The sequence below is a fragment of the Phoenix dactylifera genome, chromosome 15 (genome assembly GCF_009389715.1).
Source record: "Phoenix dactylifera cultivar Barhee BC4 chromosome 15, palm_55x_up_171113_PBpolish2nd_filt_p, whole genome shotgun sequence".
Taxonomy (NCBI): domain Eukaryota; kingdom Viridiplantae; phylum Streptophyta; class Magnoliopsida; order Arecales; family Arecaceae; genus Phoenix; species Phoenix dactylifera.
This window is the reverse complement of record NC_052406.1, coordinates 5,202,845-5,221,661: the sequence shown is the minus strand read 5'-3', so window position 1 is coordinate 5,221,661 and position 18,817 is coordinate 5,202,845. Positions and strand designations below refer to the sequence as shown.

Here is an 18,817-nt window from a genome sequence, read left to right as displayed (position 1 = left end):
ACAGTAATGGTGGATCGTTAACAATAGCAAGCAGCAACAAGGATGGCCAATAATGGTGCGAGATAATGACCGGCAAGAAAGAAGAGAATCATGAAAGATTCTCTTTCTTCTCTCTTAAAACTTTTATTTTTCCTTCCTATGTTTATTTCATATATGTCGTATGTTCACGTCCCACTCCCGCTGTCTTCTACCCTAGTCTGAGATGATATGGCGATGGATGATTTGGGTCTAGAAAGAAAGCCATTCTTACAAAACGTGAAAAATGAAATAGCCACTTCTGCAAAATGTTCATATTTGAACTGACGTCAGAATACTAGGGCTTTAAAGTAGGGCTTCAAATCATCCAGGACGATCATTGATGAACACGCACTGAAGTTGTATTAATGGTGGGTCACAATGGCACTAGGCCTTTCAGACCGCATGCATCCCTTTGTATCATTGATTTTTCAGTACATGAAGCCAACGGTGCATTCCTGAATTGACACCATCCCAGGGCAAAATACAAGCATTGCTGCGATGTAGGGTTTTCACTGAGGACGTGCTTGGTTGGGAGGCAGTAAAACCTGAGACAGACACTTCCGTTCTGAAGTATACTTTTTGTTCTCAGATTTTCGTTCCCCAATCCCAAAGGTTCGAAACAAATCCAACATCTACTTTCCCCTTTCAAGCTTGCGAGGTTTCAACAATGCAAGCACACATACATGCAAGAGAGAGAGAGAGAGAGAGAGAGTAGCACATAAGTGAATGTGATAGAATTAGTCCAAATGTGAATGTGATACAATCCAACCATGCATCAAGCAGATCCAATCTCATCCGGTAACAGAAACAAGCAGCCACAGGCAGAACTGTTAAAACAACTAGCTACATTTAAGTATGAGATTAAATAAGAATTTAAGCTGCTCCCTCTGAAAAGCAAGGTAAAACGCTGTGCTTTAAGTCTGCAGCTTTTCTAGCACTAGAATGCGCAGACTGGATATAGAAACTCCAGCGTGGTTAATGCATAAAAGTATCTGGAAAGACTTGTGGCAAATATCCGCAATCCAAGTGAGATTTAGAAGTCATCAGATAAAAAATCAAAATTATCAGCTAGAGATGTCATCGGCACTGGTCACTGCCTGATACCGTCGAGTGCAGCGGTTGCAAATATCTGTCAGAACTTCAGCCAAGTCTTGCTTCCCTTTGGAGTACCTGAAATACCGGAAACTTAATTATGCTTCTGTTAGCTGGACTCCATATAATTTCATACTATCATTACCCAGTCTGTTGATTCACATGTTCAGACTTGAGGTCATTTTAGTTCACAATTTCTTTACAAGTGAATCAGGTTTCCCTGAGGCACTGCCTGGAAATCCAATTTTGATATTTGATGCATTTTGTGCACGACCATACCCCCATTACTATCCTGGTCCCCATGGATATGAGTTTAGATATTCCCATCTCAACCATACATCAAGTGAACTCACTAAACAGCAATTTCAGATTTAAAAACTGAAATTAAAGGCTAATAAACTAGGAACAAAATAAATCCCAGCAACCAGAAGCTTCAAAAAACCCAATAGACATCAAAAAGCACCTGCAGTCACATGTGACAGCATCAAAGCGCGTGTTGCCTCCAGATTTTCCTTGTGACCAAAGCGCAACTCTTAACTGTATCCTGATGTGCATCCAAACCCTAAGCCTAATCCCAAGTTAATCACATGACTTCGTGGACAAGGTGGATTTTTCTCCCTCCTTTTGGTCCCTATGTCATGAATATAGTGGCTAATAAGAGAGAATCTACATATAAATCTTCTGGGAAGTGTTAATGACACTCTTTTGGAACCCGAACTCTGTGGGAGACATCAAACTCAGAAGAGTTTTGACCCTAGTGACATTTGCTTGAAAACGTTTGGTGGATGTTCTGGTCTGAAAGAAATGCATGGGCACTGCCAAATATAATGACATCGTTATCGAATAAGAATTTAAGAAAATCCCTAAATTTTAAGCTGGATATTAAGTTGTTGAAGAAGGCTAGGCTAATACGGGGTCTCAGAGGCTACATCCTTGCTTCTGTCCTTATATGGGAAATCATCATTTTTCACGTAATTCTGTATCTCTTATTTTGTTCTGAGAGTCTCAGTATGTTCATTTTGCCAAAACCTATGCCTTCTGAGTTCAGCAGTTCTAGACTAACTGAGATCTCTTCGTTCGGTAAGTTCCTGCAGACCCCTCCAGTGTATCACATTTTAGATAATTAAACTAGAGAGTGATGAGCTCCCATATCTACTAAAGAAAGAAGTTTAGATTCTAAAAAAGAATAACTTCAAAATTATTTTTAATGCATAATGAAGGTTGCCTTTCGACTAAGTGTGTTCTATTTGTTAACTGTATCCTGATGTGCATCCAAACCCTAAGCCTGGTCCCAAGTTAATTCCATGACTTCGTGAGCAAGGTGGACTTTTGTCCCTCTTTTGGTCCCTACGGCATGAATATAGTGGCTAATAAGAGAGAAAATCTACATATAAATCTACCGGGAAGTGTTAATGACACTCTTTTGGAACCTGAACTCTGCAGGAGACATCAAAGAGTTTTGACCCTTGTTAAACTCTTTTGGGAAGTGTTAATTTGCTTGAAAGCGTTTGGTGGATGTCTTGTCTGAAAGAAATGCATGGGCATTGCCAAAATATAATGACATCATTATTGAATAAGAATTTAAGAAAATCGCTAAATTTTAGGCTGGATATTAAGTTGTTGAAGAAAGCTAGGCTAATACGGGGACTCAGAGGCTACATCCTTCCTTCTGTCCTTATATAGGAAATCATCATTTTTCATGTAATTCTGTATTTCTTATTTTGTTCTGAGAGTCTCGGTATGTTCATTTTGCCAAAACCTATGCCTTCTGAGTTCAGCAGTCTGCTTCTAGTCAACTGAGATCTCTTCATTCAGTAAGTTCCTGCAGACCCCTCCAGTGTATCACATTTTAGATATTTAAACTTACGAGTGATGAGCTCCCATATCTACTAAAGAAGAAGTTTAGATTCTAAAACAGAATAACTTCAAAATTATTTTTAATGCATAATGAAGACTGCCTTCCTACTAAGTTTGTTCTATTTGTTAGAATGTTTTATTTAAAAGGAACGGCTTTAGGTATGTTCTCCCCAATTAATACTGTAACTATGTTTTTATTATGTATTTACTGATTTATTTTAGTAAGAGAAATTGGCATGACCAATGTTCAGGATGAGAACCCCTGGGGCTAAAATCACACAGGAAAATTGGGAAAACAAATAAAAGGTAAGATTGCAGGAAGAGCAGGGTGTCGGAAAAAGACAGAATTGATGTCAGAAAGTTATAAATTGATAGATGGAGGACAACAGTTTGCTCTAGGAGGCTGTCTAAGGTTCTGAGGATTAGGGTCTTGTTTGAGTTCATGACATTAGAGTGACAGGAACAAGGATTTGCCATGTTAACAAACTAATCCACTAGTTTTTTTCAGAAAAGTTTGAGAAAAGCAAGAGAAGTTTCAACATGGAAGTAGAACTACAAGATCTAGTGGGAAATGTATTATAACCTAGGAGTACCACATAGTTAAAGGAAAATTATTAGATTAGTATGATATTAATGAAGTTTTCTAACAAAATAAAAGAAAGTGGGAGTTAGGGAAGAAGGAACAAGAGGAAAAGGAGGAAAAAGAAGAATAATATGAAGGAACCTTTTATCGTATCCTTTTTCTAATTTTATATTTATATGAAACTCCAAAATTAAATTCTATAAAAGCTCACTGCTTGTTTCTATACCCTTGGGGCCATCAGTTCATATACCAGTGTTTCCCCAACGGACATGACACCAAATGGATAAAGGTAAAATGGGATCGTTAAATCCTTAACTAGTCATTTTGAATGGCTTGATAATGTCCTGAGCCAAATAAAAGCTCCTCTGGACCGTTGGCCCCCTTGGTTTCTCACCAGGAAATTAGACTGCATAGAACATTCCTTTATAGCTGATTTGCCGCTGAAAAAAAATACAGACAACAAATCAGAAGTTAGGACTTCAATAGGACATAAAATTAGCATAGTGTGCAGTCACGGTATCAAGGCCAGCATCAAGTTCCTAAACCCTAGGTTGTTCATCATATTCCCACAACTTATATAAAGCAAGGTCCTTGTGGAGATATCTGTCATCAGATGTTAAACATATCTCGCATGATTACTTAATGAGAAATGAGAAGGGAAACTGAACATGATAGAAGGGAGTAAAAGAAGTGAGGAATTACATGTGGAAGTCGGACTCGTTACTAAACCAAACTACTAAATCTAGTTCACAAATCTCAAGAAACACCTTTTCAACTGACTCTCTATCTCTCTGTGTGTCTCTCTCTCTCGCCCTGCTAGAGTGATCATAGTGGTACATGCTTCCCCTCATATGCATTGCACATGACAAGATCTTGCAGAGTTGCATTCAATCTATGGAAGTGCTGGTCAGCTTGGCACGAAACAGCACAGCATTGTACGTACCATGCCAGTGCCTTATCAGCAACAGGTGCTGGTACTAGACTAGCTATAGTCAACATGTTCCCATGCCAATGTGTCGCAAAAATACCAAGCACTAGCACAGAAGGGCACAGCATGGCATGGCACATACAATGCCAGTGCTAGGACAACAAGATACTTCAGTCTTTGATCTCATTTAGTCTACAAGCAGGAAAACAGAACAACAAGGTCAACCTAAAATGCCAGGCTTCAAGTCAACGGACCTCAAAGCTCTTTCTGACTTCTATCCTATACCTAGATAAAAAGGGTCATATTTGATTAGAAAACCTAAATCCTTAATTGAAATAGAACTATATCCAATAGCAGCTTCCAAGACCGGTCTATCAATCTCCAGGTATATCATGATCATATTAGGTCTGTCAATTTTGGAAACACAATATGTATTTATAGTATGCACACCTTTGTTCCTCTTCCATCACATTTGAAATAAAGATGCAACAAAACTTTATGAAGTGACAAATCTTACTGATTACAAGTGGCAGCGAAGATAATTTTCAGAAGCATTTAGTCAAAACGGTTAATTGTACACTACTCATCCATTTAGAGATGTTAGTGACTGGCTTTCCTTTCTTTGAGTAATACATTTTATATTAACTTTGGGTAAGTTAAAATTGCCAATACCCATTCCAAGCTGAGATACAGAAAGTAGATTGATCTCAGGTAGAGATATGGAAGTAGGGCAAATTATGGAATTAAACTTTTATCTAACCAAGCCAACATGCATAAAGATTGGTTGACTTCTGGTTAGGTTTTTACTATTCATGAAAAGCTGAGCATGATAGATACTGCTTCATACAGCTTACAAATTTGATACTCTTAAAATTCTATGATTTCTAAAACATAAGCCTTCAGATTGACACAGTCATCTTATCATCAAATAAGCATGCAAAGGATAATGATTATCAAAAAATTGATCTATTATAATCCAACAAAACAATTACAACTATAGCTAGATGTAACTAACCTCTTCAGCAAACTTTATTAAAATTGTCGTCCGTGGTCGGTGTTGACCCTCTACAGGTACAAAATGTGCTGTCACTACAGCAGGGAAACCTGCACCATCTAAGACACCCTTCTCAAGAAACAAAAGTTTATTAAGTTTTGGCCAATTACTACTAATACTTGTAACAAAAAGCCAATGAAATACAGCTAAATCATATCCCATTCTCACCTTTACAATTCCAGCAACAAATGCCCCACAGTTGAAGGTCCCCATGTCTTTCGGTATGGATATAAATCTGCAAAACAGTAGAAAACCTAGTTTCTTTTTCCCACCAGAATGCAACAAGTAGTGAATGCCATGTATGCTAATATAACAAAATGAACAAAAGAATACCGGTTAACCAGAAGTTCCTTTTCACTGATCATGTACTCATCTTCATGTTCAGTTCCTTTCTCAAGTGAGTCAGCCACCTGATAAGATAATAAATTAAGGATAGATTATGCAAACAGACATGTGCAGCAAGGAACTGTTCTGGAAGCCCAAACAAAATCAATTAATATTGAGCGAAAACTACAGTTGACTGCATGTGCGGTGAACACTCGTAATAAATGTGGGTGTTCTAGTGTTTAGATTTAACATCGACATTTTTGGTTCCTTGCTGGCTGGCTCTCTCTCTCTCTCTCTCTCTCTCTCTCTCTCTCTCTCTCTCTCCTCTCTCTGTGAGCAAGGCTAGACAAGTCGTTTAGATGGTAATTACAAATATGCATATCAGAAATGACTGGTTATGAAACTTGCACTTATGACCAACACATGAATTAATTTCGTTATGAACGATCTAAGCAAAGAAAAAGAGATTTTCATGAACTATCATAGCTTGGAGCATATATCACAACCTGAAGTGACTATGAAGGCAATCTGCTAGGGTTGTTATATATCTGAAATGAATGTCAGATATGGAGAAATAGAGATGAAGGTAAATCTAGGTGAGCTCATGCTACATGCAAAGCCTTGAGATGGGAAGTCTCAATACACAATTTTTTTTTTTTTTTTTTTTTTTTGGGGCGGGGGGGGGGGGGGGGGGGGGGGGTGGGCGGGTGTAAACAAATGTATAGATTAAACTCGTTATAACTGTAATAAGCAAGCCTTACAGATTCAACTTCATGGATCGAATTGCCATCAATCAAGTGTTCTACGACTGACACTCAACTTGGCATCAATCTTCTACATAACAGTATCAAAATTTTGGTCATGATAACCATTACACTCTACTTGGCACCTAGCAGCTAGGAATGCCTATCATGTTAGTTAAATAACTTAAGCTCATGTGACTCGAGAGCAATCCTCCGAGAACCCTAGTTGGGAGAGCATGAGAAAATAGGCATACTTGAATAAAAGAAAAAATGGTCTTGAATACTCCTTATGCTCAAGTTGTACTTTAATACTCAAAAAATTTTCAAATAATCAGGTCGAACAAGTTTTCTAAGTTCTAAGAAAGTTCATACCCTTGTTATATATACTACAACTGGAAGCAAGAATTTCAATTTTAGTATAGCAGCTAATAAGCTCAAGGTTTTAGATACCATGCAATAGGGCCATCTCAATTTTGTTGTAGAACAAGATGCCCCTTGTACCAACTCTTGTGACGATGGATTTCCCATCCCATCCCAGTCCATTTCCTAACTCATCCCATCCAAACACTTGGAATGGAACCTTGTCTCGACACTCGGGATGGTGGGACACCCCCTCATTCACCAGTATTTAGAATTTTGCTCAAGTTCGCTGAATTCGAGTCAAACCTGGCTAAAAGCTTGAATTAATAATTTGCTGCGATAGTTTTAAAAATAATAATACAAGACTATAATATATAATCTATGACGTATATTTGTAATAATTATATATTTTTATTATATTTACCTAATTCAAACCCTTTCCTAAAATATCATGATTCCTTTCTTTTCTTCTCTCTCTCCTCTCTTCTTCCCCCTACTATCCTCTCCTTTGCTCATCCCTGCTGGTTATGACCATGGTACGCTATACTCCATGCCCAATAAATCATAATGGCACAGGATTTGGCCACTTGGAACTAGAATATGGCCCCAATTCCTACCACCCTGCTACCCTACTCCCACTCCGCACCTAGAGCTACTAACGAGCTAGCACAAAATCTGGCTTTTATGTCAATAAAGGATGATCCTAGGGCTGGGCCTACTCAAATTTTGGATTTGTCTGACTGCACCTATCTCTTTGATGGGATCCCAAATTATCTCTTTCTTCTTTTCTCCACTAACACTACCCGCCCACCCCCAACCACCCATCTGAGAAAGAAAAAAAAATTGTCTTTGGGCCTTGATGTAGCGTAGGTGGGTTCGCAGCTTAGCATTAGATGAGTCCTTATTTTTAGAAACTAATTTTGGCTTTTTTTCCTTTTCTCAGATCTAATAACTATAAATTCTCAGAGCTGTGATTTAATCTGAGTATCTGCTTCAGCAAGATTATATCTATTCTTGAGGTATTTCAATGATATGCATCTTTTGATTGTGTTAGATGCAGCCACCAAGCTCATTATTAGCTTGGAAGGCCTAAAAGGGATCAGAATATGAAATGCTTTGTTCTATTTTCTCAATTTTTAAGGATATTTAAATCAGTTAATTAAATTGAAATTACATCTTTTAGGGTTATAAAATGAAGCCAATGAAACAGTTACAAAGAAATTTGTATAGAGATACTGATTTTTTTTCCAATCTCTTCTTCCTTTTTCTTTAATTTTGGTCGATCTTCTTTGACCCAAGTTGGTTTATTGCCTCCAGGAATGATTTTGAGCAAGGTATAAAAAAAATGAAATCTAAAATTTATCTTCAGATCTAGGTTTTCTACAAGAGGTCTAATCAAGGACATTACCACATAATTGAGTATTATAGCAGCAGGATCCAAATAGATGGTAGCATCTAGATTACAACATGTGGAGAAGGCAACATGAGGTGGAATTTTGGTGAGACGAGCAGCATAATCGACAAATGGATGCTAGAACCAATTATATTTAGAGCATGCTTCAAAAGATTCTCATAACTTTGAGGGTGAAGAAACCAAAATGTGACAACGGACCTGCCAAAGAGACAGAGACAGAAGGCCTCAAACATTGAAGATTCAGGATTGAACATCAACCAGTGATATCGACCATACTATGAAATCAAAATCAAAGATCTACCAGTCAGCAACCTCATAACCAAACTTTCATTTGGTTTTTCATTCAATGAGCATTGGTATTTCATAGACATTTAAGGTAATATAGTCCTTACATCAGTCCAGCCTATCCAAACTTCAGTCATCAAGATACATTTGAGACATGGATTATAGCCAATATTTTATTACGAATGATTCCAAAAAATTCCAACTAGTTGTCCAATCATGAAGGATCCAATCATTGAAAATGACAAATGGACCATATATCACAAGATCACATCATTGATTTGCATGCAATGGTCATGATAAAGAACCTGTTTTCCAAGTTGTTCGATCGTGATCTGAAAGTTACAAAATCAGCTGCGACAATGATCAATGGATTCAGGGCCAATAAACAAGATGCACTAGAGTTGTCATCTAACAATCTACTGGCAAGGAAGGAGGTTTTCTTCGTTGGTGAAAACCCATCAAGTATTGAATATTTTTATAGTAGATTAGGCATTTTCCTACCATCTAGGAAATATTAGGGATGAGATTCAATCAATAAGAGCATCAGATGTAAGGCAACATTAGCAACTAAGGCTAGACTAACATGTGACCTTGGATTTAGATATTAAATTTGATCTTTTCCCTATTTTTGTTATTTAATTGAAGCCATGTATTTTTGAAGCCATAATTTGAGATAATGGTATATTATGTTAAGGCACTTCACTCTTTTTGATTTTTTGAACAAGAAGTGCAATATTGTACTTAACTGCCCAATTCAATCGGTATCAACCACAAATCGGGACAATTCATGGTCTCGATATAGGATTCTACCAGAACTGGTGTGAGCTAGTCCTTACCGGGTTGAGCTACTCGGTTCTGACCAATTTAGCCTAGTAAGGGCCCCATACCAACTTGGGACCTCAATAATTTAGGGAGAAAAGGATCCAACACCCTTTTCTCCCTCCATTTCAAGTAAGAGAGGATAGAGAGAGGAGAAGAAAGGGGGGGGGGGGTGGGGGTGGAGAGTGCAAGGGTGAGCTGTTCCTCTGATCTAGGTATTTTCTCTTCTATTTTCTTTTTTCTATTACATCCCATAAATGGGTAGGAGTGAAAAAATGCAGGGTATCACAAGATCTTTTCCATTCAAAACTAAATAAAGGAAGCTTAAAAACATTTAAAACAAAAAAATTAAAAATATATTTTTATGTATCAATATAGTTAGGTAGAGTACCCATATTGTACCGTACCGGTCTCCTACCGATATGGACTTTGGTATCGAGAATGTAAACCTTGGTCTTGAATACACCAAACTAGTAGCAAGACTAAAGCTATCATGCCCTAAAAGGCTAAAATGCAATAAAGCCAATAAATGCTTTTCCCCTATATTTCATTAGTTTAAATTTAGGATTAATGATCATGACCAATTGAGTAAAATCAATGGCCTAGATTAAGTGTAGGTCTTTTAGGGTTATAAGAAAAGGGCATCCAGTAAAATAGTCATAAAGAAAATTGAACTAAAAATTTGGGTTTTTTTCCTTTTCTTCTTTCAGTTACGTTTTCTTCATTTTGCTCTTTTTAATTTGGTCAATCTTTGATCGAGGGCTGACTTGATGCATCTAGGACACAATTCTGTTCCTTCACTGATTCTTAGGGATGCAAATGGGCCACACTAGAGTCAAGGGTGATCAAAATTCTGAATGGGACTGACCTAAAAACCCAACATGAATGACATAAAATTCAACCAACAGACCAGCCCATTTGCAGCCCCAAAAATCTTCATCAAAACATTTTACAAAAAGACATTTTCTTTTGCACATGTAGCTTTCTATTAGGAGATTTGGTCGAGAACATGACTATATTGGGTAGGTTTGGCCAGATTTAGGTTGCCTGATTTGGCTAGGCATAGCCTAGGGTGACCTAGCTTAAGCCCCATCCTTTTATCAGTCCTAACAATAAGAGATAGAAAATCACTTAGTTACTCCGGTGAAAAAAATATAAATTTAATTTCTTTTGCCTTATATCTTCGCTAAAAATATTTAAAAATTAGTATGCTGTAAGCATCATCAGATATCCTCAATAATTGCAAACACTTATTGTAGTTTCGGGAACATGAATAAAATTGGACTAAACACATCTATTTAATTTTTTTGTTAACCAAAAGTGAATCTGCTGATGTCAAAGTGCCAGGAGAATATTCAATGGTTGAAAAACTACAGCGATATAGAACTTCGAAATTAAAAAAGGAAAAAAGGGATTGCTTTAAGTATATAGCATAACCAACAAGCGATGGCTACAGAGATAGTGCTACCTTTCCAAAGAGCACCTTCCACACGGTGCTATGCACAAATGACAAAATCCCAAGTAGCCGTGTCTCCCTTCTGTTTCCCTGTACCATGTGATTAAACATGTCACCATTGACAAAATTATTAGCAATTTATCTCAGGAAATAATTTAAATATGCAGTTCCATGACATAAACATTGAAAGAATGGTTAATCACATTTGATAGACACCAAAAAAGGAACAAATGGAAGTAATAGGATTTTATGGTTGGGCTAGGCATGAGCCGAAGATTTATACTCGAAGGACTTCAAAAATTTATGAGGACTCACAACCTCATATATGGAGGTTCAATATGCTACTTACAGAACATTCGTATTTACACAACAAACACAATGGTAAGAAACTTAAAAGGTATGCATACTTTGAGACTTCATGAAGAAATTCCAGCATGCTCAATAAATGACAATAGAATAGAGGAAAGAAATAAGATGATAATGAAAAATAAATAAATTGCCAATCAATTTCTCTACTTTCACCAAATAGAGAAGAATCATGATGCTTATAGTTCTTACACTGTCATGAGATATAGGTGTAGGTGAACTGAGCTCAATAGCCCACATCATCAACTAGAGAAGAAGCATATTTCTCGTAGTTATACAGTTTAGTTATTTTGGTTGCAGGTGATGAGGTTTGTTTATTTACTTTAGGCTCTTTACCCTTGGAAAGAGAAAGTATCCATTACTCTTTAGCGAAGCCACCAAAAGTAGAATTTTTTGGTTCCGTTGGATTTGCAAATGAATGCTGGGCCGGGCCACCTCAAATGGCATGAGCCTCATGCAGGGAGACCCGCACGTACGGTTTTCAAGGGGATCCACTTGTCATGATTTGGGGCCTTTGTATTGGTATCTTACAAGTAAACATAAAAAAAAAAAAGCATAGCTGAATCTTATCAACTTATTTGTGGTGGGGTCAAGGCTAAGGAGGGTGGCAAATGACAGATTTTTAGCGAGGAGTTTAAAGGGGATCTATTAGGTTTCGTCCTGCTTGGACCTTACAAGAGGCTATTAAAGTACCACAAGATAGAAAAAGACCCTTATAGGGATTTAGGATCTTTGTAAATGTTATGAAAACTTGGTTAAGGATTTCTATACAAGTGTTCCCAAATGATTTGAGGTGGTAGAACACCAAACAACATCTCATGCACATATTCATTCATGCAGAAGCAATGGTCTGAAGCTCATTATTCAAAGTTCAATACAATCACCTAATAATTATACAATACATTCAACTTTATAGAAACTCTTAGCAAAAGATGACCACTAACTTCCCCCTCTTCCAGAGAATCCAAACAAATGCTCATACTGCCCACATATTTTAGGTTTAGTTGCCTGATGGGATTTTGTAAAGTTCACAGGTACAAGTTATTTCATCAGGAGATCCAACATATATCTATTGTCTTATCACTTCATGAGGTGACCCTAAAGTCTCCCTGCCGCTATTATGCAGTACTTTTCATGTTCTTCAATTGAAGAGAGGTCACTTCCTAAGCACACTCAATAACATTGCTCTAGATTTACAGTATGCTGCAATATGCAACACGAAAAATCACATACTAATGGCTTTAAACAAACCCATAACTTGTATAAATTGTAAGAGCTCAGTAGATTACAATAAAAGAAAGGGACAGTCATTAAAATGACTAATGAACAATCAATCCTAAACATCAAAAGTGGAATAGCAGTTGCTGCCAATGGAGTTAATAAAGCTTTGCATGTCAAGTAAATACTTCTCCGGGTTAACTTTATAATTTCTCAACCATTTTTCATTGTGAGTATGCAGTTCAGACTTTGTATATCCTATGTACTTTACAGTGGCATTCTACTTGCAAACCTACAAATGGGCAGAATACATATGGGAAAACACAAGTTCTGCACCTTCTCTCTATGGCAAAGCAGTTCAAGAACTCTGGCTCCAACAGCATAGCCTGCATCCTCTAGCCTGCACCATTTTCATAAAGATAATATTTTAACAAAATAAGACTGAGATATACAGTCAATGTTTTCTCAGAAACTTAGTTTAATGTAAACAGTAGTACATAACCATCAAGCCTTAGTTGGGATATGTAAACAAGTATAACTTGGAATTAATTGAATAAGCAACCTATAACTAAGATGGCCAGGATATAGTCAGCATTTCATTTAGCAGAAAAGAACATTAAGCGATGATTTAACACTCCTGTAACGAATGTCCACGCTTTCAGGATGAGTTCAAGAAGGCAACTTCCATTTCTTATACCATAACTTAAGGAACAATAGTTGAAACATAGCAGTATTGCAGTGAATTAAGACCATAAGCAATAGCTCAGTTAATATAATTAGATATATCATAGCCTGCAGATATATACTTCTGATATAATAAATAGATACATGCAGATTAATTGCACATGATTCATCCTCTGATATCAACAACATCAATAGAGATTCTTCTACGATACTTAGTCCATTAATCCACTTAATAAAGAATGCCTAAGAAAAATCAGCACAGAACCCATCATTAACCAAGAATACTTGGCTGACATGTAAGTACTTGTATAACGTCTCATTTTCATCAACTGATCCAAGCCAGATTAATCTTTCCTGTCCACTAGAAGCGAAATATGGAGCAACACACTCCAGTCTAAAAGGACAAACTTAAATCTTACAATCAAACCACAGTAGAATGTCCTGTGTCATGCCACAGTCTTAGGGGAATATCACCGGCAAGTAAAAAAATTGTGCACATGTGAATATTGAGACAAAGACAATAAAAATGAAAGCAGTAAGGAGACAAATCAGAAGATATGATCAGCATAATTTAGTTACATTCCTTACTACATTAACCACGTTAATAGGACACTGCCAAGTGGAATAAATTGATCTTTTGTTAATTAATTGTTCAAAAGTGGGTGACTCTAGTAAAGCATATACACAGAGAAGTGGATTATGAGAAAGTACTAAGTGGTAATTTTATCAAGCATCACCTTCGCTCCAATTCTGCAATATTATCAACTCGAGTTTGATTGTACTGCACCAATTCCGAAAACAAGAATGCAAATGCACTTAAGCTGACCTGCAACAAGCACATTTGGCATGAAGTTATCACAAAATTATGTCAAGTAAAGAATACAAATGAATATGTCAATGCCCTTAATTTAAAATATAACCATAAAGAAATGTTGTGGACATGATAATTTCAAGAATTTAAACCCTCCACATTTGGAACCTCCAAGAGTTAATTTGCTTAAATGGTTCTGCTTGTTTTCTTTATGTTGATTATTTGGAAGACAAAAAGATACAAGGAGTGACCTATATCTAGCGAGTGTGAAACCTTAAAATTTCAGTTTAGCAAGATTTGATGTGCATGAACAGATCAAATGCTCAGATTACTCAACCAACCCAAAAATAGTCAAAGTGAGTACTCTGAAATCCTCGATAAAAATCTATTGAGCTTGTGCATTATATAAGTTATAGACAAACTTTGGTGAAAAAATCATCTTATATTTTTTTTAACTTTACACTAAAGAGAAAATGCAGAGACTCTTCTTTTTGTTTTTAATTTGAGAGAGAGAATGGGGGAGAAGAGAAAGTTGAATTATGATCCTATCAGCAGAGATTCAGCCCAAGTCGAAGCAAAAATCTGTACAATCAAAAAGATGTAGAAGATCTAAAATACCAAAAAAACAAAATCAGCCGTTTCAGAGGTTTCTTACCTATTAAGGACTTTAGGAACCAAAGTACAATAAATAAATATAATGAGAAAGAATTTTAAAAGAAAAAAAAAAAGAACAAGAAGGTTTCTCTGCAATGACTAGACATAAGAAAGATAATAAAAAAGAAAATCAATGATAAATGAGGGTTTGATGTTTAAACATTCCTAGCTTAGATGATTTAGAACTGCATGGCTGTTTGAGTAACCATTTTTGACAACCTTGACTTGGACCCAAAACCTATCGCTTCATAGAGTTGGTGCAGGACTATTGACAGTTTTCTCCACTTATTAGGACTTCCTCAAGCATGTAACCATCACATTTATTGTAAATAAAAAATAAATAAAATCCCCAATTTTATCCTGATTTGATGAAAGAAAACATTTTTTACTATTTTTTATTGAGTCTTACCCATGCAACATTTGAGCAATATCTCATTCGTTATTTTATTTCTTAAATTTTGAAAATTCAATATCCGAAAAATATTAACTTCTTTTTCAACTTTTCACTTGGGAAAATAATAGTATATTCCAAATTTGTCACTATGTGTGCAAAAGATGATCAAGAGTACCAACTTTTGACAATCAAACCCACCATTCTAGCCCCCGAGCAAGTCCTTAAGCCTTCAATAATTCAAATCACCCTGCAGATGGTTATCATAGAATCATGAATTTAGATTGTATCATTCTATACGAGGTATAGTTAATGAGTTGTGTCAAGGTGCCGCTGAATTATTATAATCTTTAGCTACGAGCTATAATATCTTTTCTTTTGGGGTAAGATGAGATATATATATTTTTTAAGCATATAATGTCTACATAACCTTAGTATGCATTTGAAGAAATTTTTCCTTCAAATTTTGAGATTCGGATGTATTATAAGATATAGAACAAGTAAATGACCATGAATCTCATAAATATGATGGTAAGAAGATATTTTTGTCTTTTCGTCCTTCTTAGGTACAATTTGTTCCCTAAAACTAGTATGTTCATGAGCTGGTTGAAAAGTGCAGAAACTTATGCCCTTGTTGTAGTGAAAAGTTTGCTTCTAATTTGCTCCTAGAATATAATACACAGGCAAGCAACAAGCATAAAACGTGATTTTACTTACGCATCTCTATTCTCTTCATTATGAGGTACCGATTTTATTTGAGCAACAAATCATGCAATCCTGCACCTTGATGTATCAGTTACATTTATATCCAAGAAATATTGAGGTTGAATGATAGCCAACAAGTTGACATGCCCATATGTGTATGCATATCCATCCAGAGAAAGGAGTACTCCAATAGGCATACAAATGCATGCATACAAAAAAAAAATTGTGAATATGCCCATTTGTGTGGGAGATGTCATTTAAGATGGGAGTTGAACTTCCTGAACAATGTTGCTATATGAGAAGGTTTTTATTACGTTAATGATGATGTTATACAACAAGTAATACATACATAAATACATAGATAGGGAGAAAGAAAGAATAGAAGAAAAAAAAAGAAAAAAAAAAGCACAATAGATGATGCTAAAAGCTTACTATATGTTTCTATAGAGCTAGTGCTGCAATGCACATACAACATCTAAATAGTTAGAGGATAGTAAACCATTCAGTGCATAGAAGCAACAGGGTTTTCCACATTCTTTCCAACATGATGTAGAGGACAGGGAACTGCTCAATGAAGAGCAAACAATTCGACATAGATTATGTATTGAAAAATAAAGAGCTTTAATTCCATGAAACATCAAGTCTACAAGATATACGAAAATTTCTCATTTCTCATGTCCTACCGCTTCGCTGCAGCCTATTGATGTAGTAGTGTCAGAAAACGTGTTTCTAAGATGCCAAGAGCGGGGAGGGGGGAAAGGACAAGAAAAAGAGGGTGTGCATCATCCATGTTATCCATTTTGGATGTTTATGCACATCAACTCTTCCATTGACAAGTTTTATGTCTCATAAAACTGTTTCAGCTCGAACACTGGCATTTTTTATGTCACGAATTAATTAGCAAAAGGGGAAAAAAATCAAACATTTTTTTTTCTGACGCAATCGCAATCATTATCCATTCATCTTGACTAACTATACTACTGAATCAGAGACCCTAAAGCACAACACCATATTCTCTCCCTCCCTCGTAAATCCGGAAAGTGTTGTTACCAATTAAACAAACTTTCAGATACCGTACATCCTCAAATCAGTAACGAATCCGAGCTGAAATTCCCAAGAAAAACAAAACGTTGGCTGCTCCCCAGATCTAAACGATCCCAGAAGTTGAACATCAAAAAAAACAAAAATAATCATAACCTAGTGCTCTGCACATCTGCCTCAAAAGATAAAAAGGAGAGCCCCTGCTCAAGATCACCACCAAGAAAAAGAAAGTTCATCCAAATAAGGGAGGAAATGGGCTTTAACGCATGGAGATATTTTCACCGGCTCCCATCGAGATCTTGGAAGCCTCGCATAAGAAGTATTCTTGGAGAGAGAGTGGTAGAAGTACCTCTTGCCTGCCCCTGCTCAGGGGTTTATCGAGGACGTTGGCGTACTGCTTGATCTTGCCTGCCCCGATCATGGCTCCTGACCTCCTCCCTCTCTTCTGTTTGCAGGAGAATCAATGGAGGTGAGGATCCAAGCGAAGTTCTTGCCAAGCACACACACAGAGAGAGAGAGAGAGAGAGACTTTTGAAGTGATTGGATCGGACCGTGTCTGTGATGGGTCAGGCCGGGGTTGACTCGAGGCCGAACTGAAAGTGTTGGGCTTTGGGCCCAATAGAATTCAATTCAACCGGACTCAACCCAATTACGTCGACGTTTGATTCTTGAAGCTAACCTGGGCCTTCTAGCAATTCGAAAGCCACATGTCATCATCATCCCCATACCAGTTAGGAGCTTGGATATGATCTATGAGGATGAGAAGCATCTAAGAAAATTAACTATTAATCCATACAATAGAGAGAGTATAAGAAAGAGGCAATCAAGCTTAGCCTCTAACCAAAAACAATTTAATCCATACATATCTCTATTAATAAATTACCTATAATTGATAAGTTTAAAATACCTTCAATATATTATATATTGATATATATTTTATTATCTCTTCTTTGTATTTTTAAATTTTATTTTTATTTTTATTTTTGTGTAACCCGTGAGTTTATAGTTCCTCACTCGATCCACCTCCATCCACTTTGCTTTATGAGGATTTTGTCCCTTCAGGCCGATGCGCAATCACTCTCGGTCAAATTAACATCATCTCGATTATTCATTTGCACTGGTTTGGTTGTGACATTGATTGATTCGGTTTTGATTCCATAAATTGAGTGTAAATTGGGATGGGATTGGTGTTGGTTTACTCTTTAATTTAAACTACCTTGATGTTCACTTCTATATTAATTTATTACCTATATTCATTTATGCAATTTTTTGTTGATTTATTGATTTTTAGGTAAGCTGAGCCGAACCAACTCAATTCTGATTAATTTGTTTAGAATTGGTTGGTTATGACATTGATTTGTTTAGATTAGTTCCACTAACTAAGTACAAATTGGGATTTGGTTTGCTGTTGCTTAATCATAGACTTGAACCAATCCAAACTTATGTGCATGCCGATCTATTTAATTAATTGTAAACTAAATTTGACTCGTGTGACCTATTATTAAATGGATCAGGCACATCCATCAAAAATAGAATAATTAACTTATTTTGAAATCAAAAGTAACAAGAGAATATATGATCAAATTCATTAAATTACTATCTAACAAAGATCTATTTTTTCTTGGGATGATCTAAATATTATTAGCTAAAAGACTAAATTTTAAGAGAGAAAATAAATATTTTGCTCATGTTTGTTATAAGTATATAAATATAATTAAAATATTGTATTTTATATGTAACATTACTATTAAAAATATTATATACAATTTTTATTGCCAATAGATAATCAGCAATGAAAACTATTTTGTTGTATGAGAAAGAAAACATGACAAAAACCTGTTCACCACTAAATAGTCCATGGTTTGCAATAAAATAATATATATCACCAATAACCTTACATTCAGTGACAATATAATTATTGTCAATAGAAAATAGTTGGCAATGAGAAGTATCCTATAGCCAAAAATAAAATATGTTACCAACTAAACTATTTCATTGCCAAAAGATTTAT

At 36.1% G+C, this 18,817-nt stretch overlaps 1 protein-coding gene across 3 annotated transcripts; it reads right to left on the bottom strand.

The window, feature by feature from the left end:
* Positions 1-730: 730 nt before the first annotated feature.
* Positions 731-17,324, bottom strand: LOC103712497 (trafficking protein particle complex subunit 5). 3 transcript variants are annotated; one of them, XM_008799033.3, is made up of 8 exons: positions 17,156-17,322; positions 13,942-14,030; positions 12,857-12,920; positions 10,949-11,026; positions 5,866-5,942; positions 5,701-5,767; positions 5,494-5,601; positions 731-1,188 (listed from the first exon to the last, which is right to left on the bottom strand). In XM_008799033.3, exons 1-8 carry the CDS (start codon positions 17,225-17,227, stop codon positions 1,159-1,161), a joined length of 585 nt encoding a protein of 194 aa, XP_008797255.1. In that variant the 5' UTR covers positions 17,228-17,322; the 3' UTR covers positions 731-1,158. The 3 variants fall into 3 exon arrangements, with proteins under 3 accessions (XP_008797255.1, XP_008797252.1, XP_008797251.1); XM_008799030.4 differs by adding an exon at positions 15,262-15,310 and having other exon boundaries at positions 5,494-5,767; positions 17,156-17,293; XM_008799029.3 differs by having other exon boundaries at positions 5,494-5,767; positions 17,156-17,324.
* Between the last annotated feature and the right edge of the window lie 1,493 nt (positions 17,325-18,817).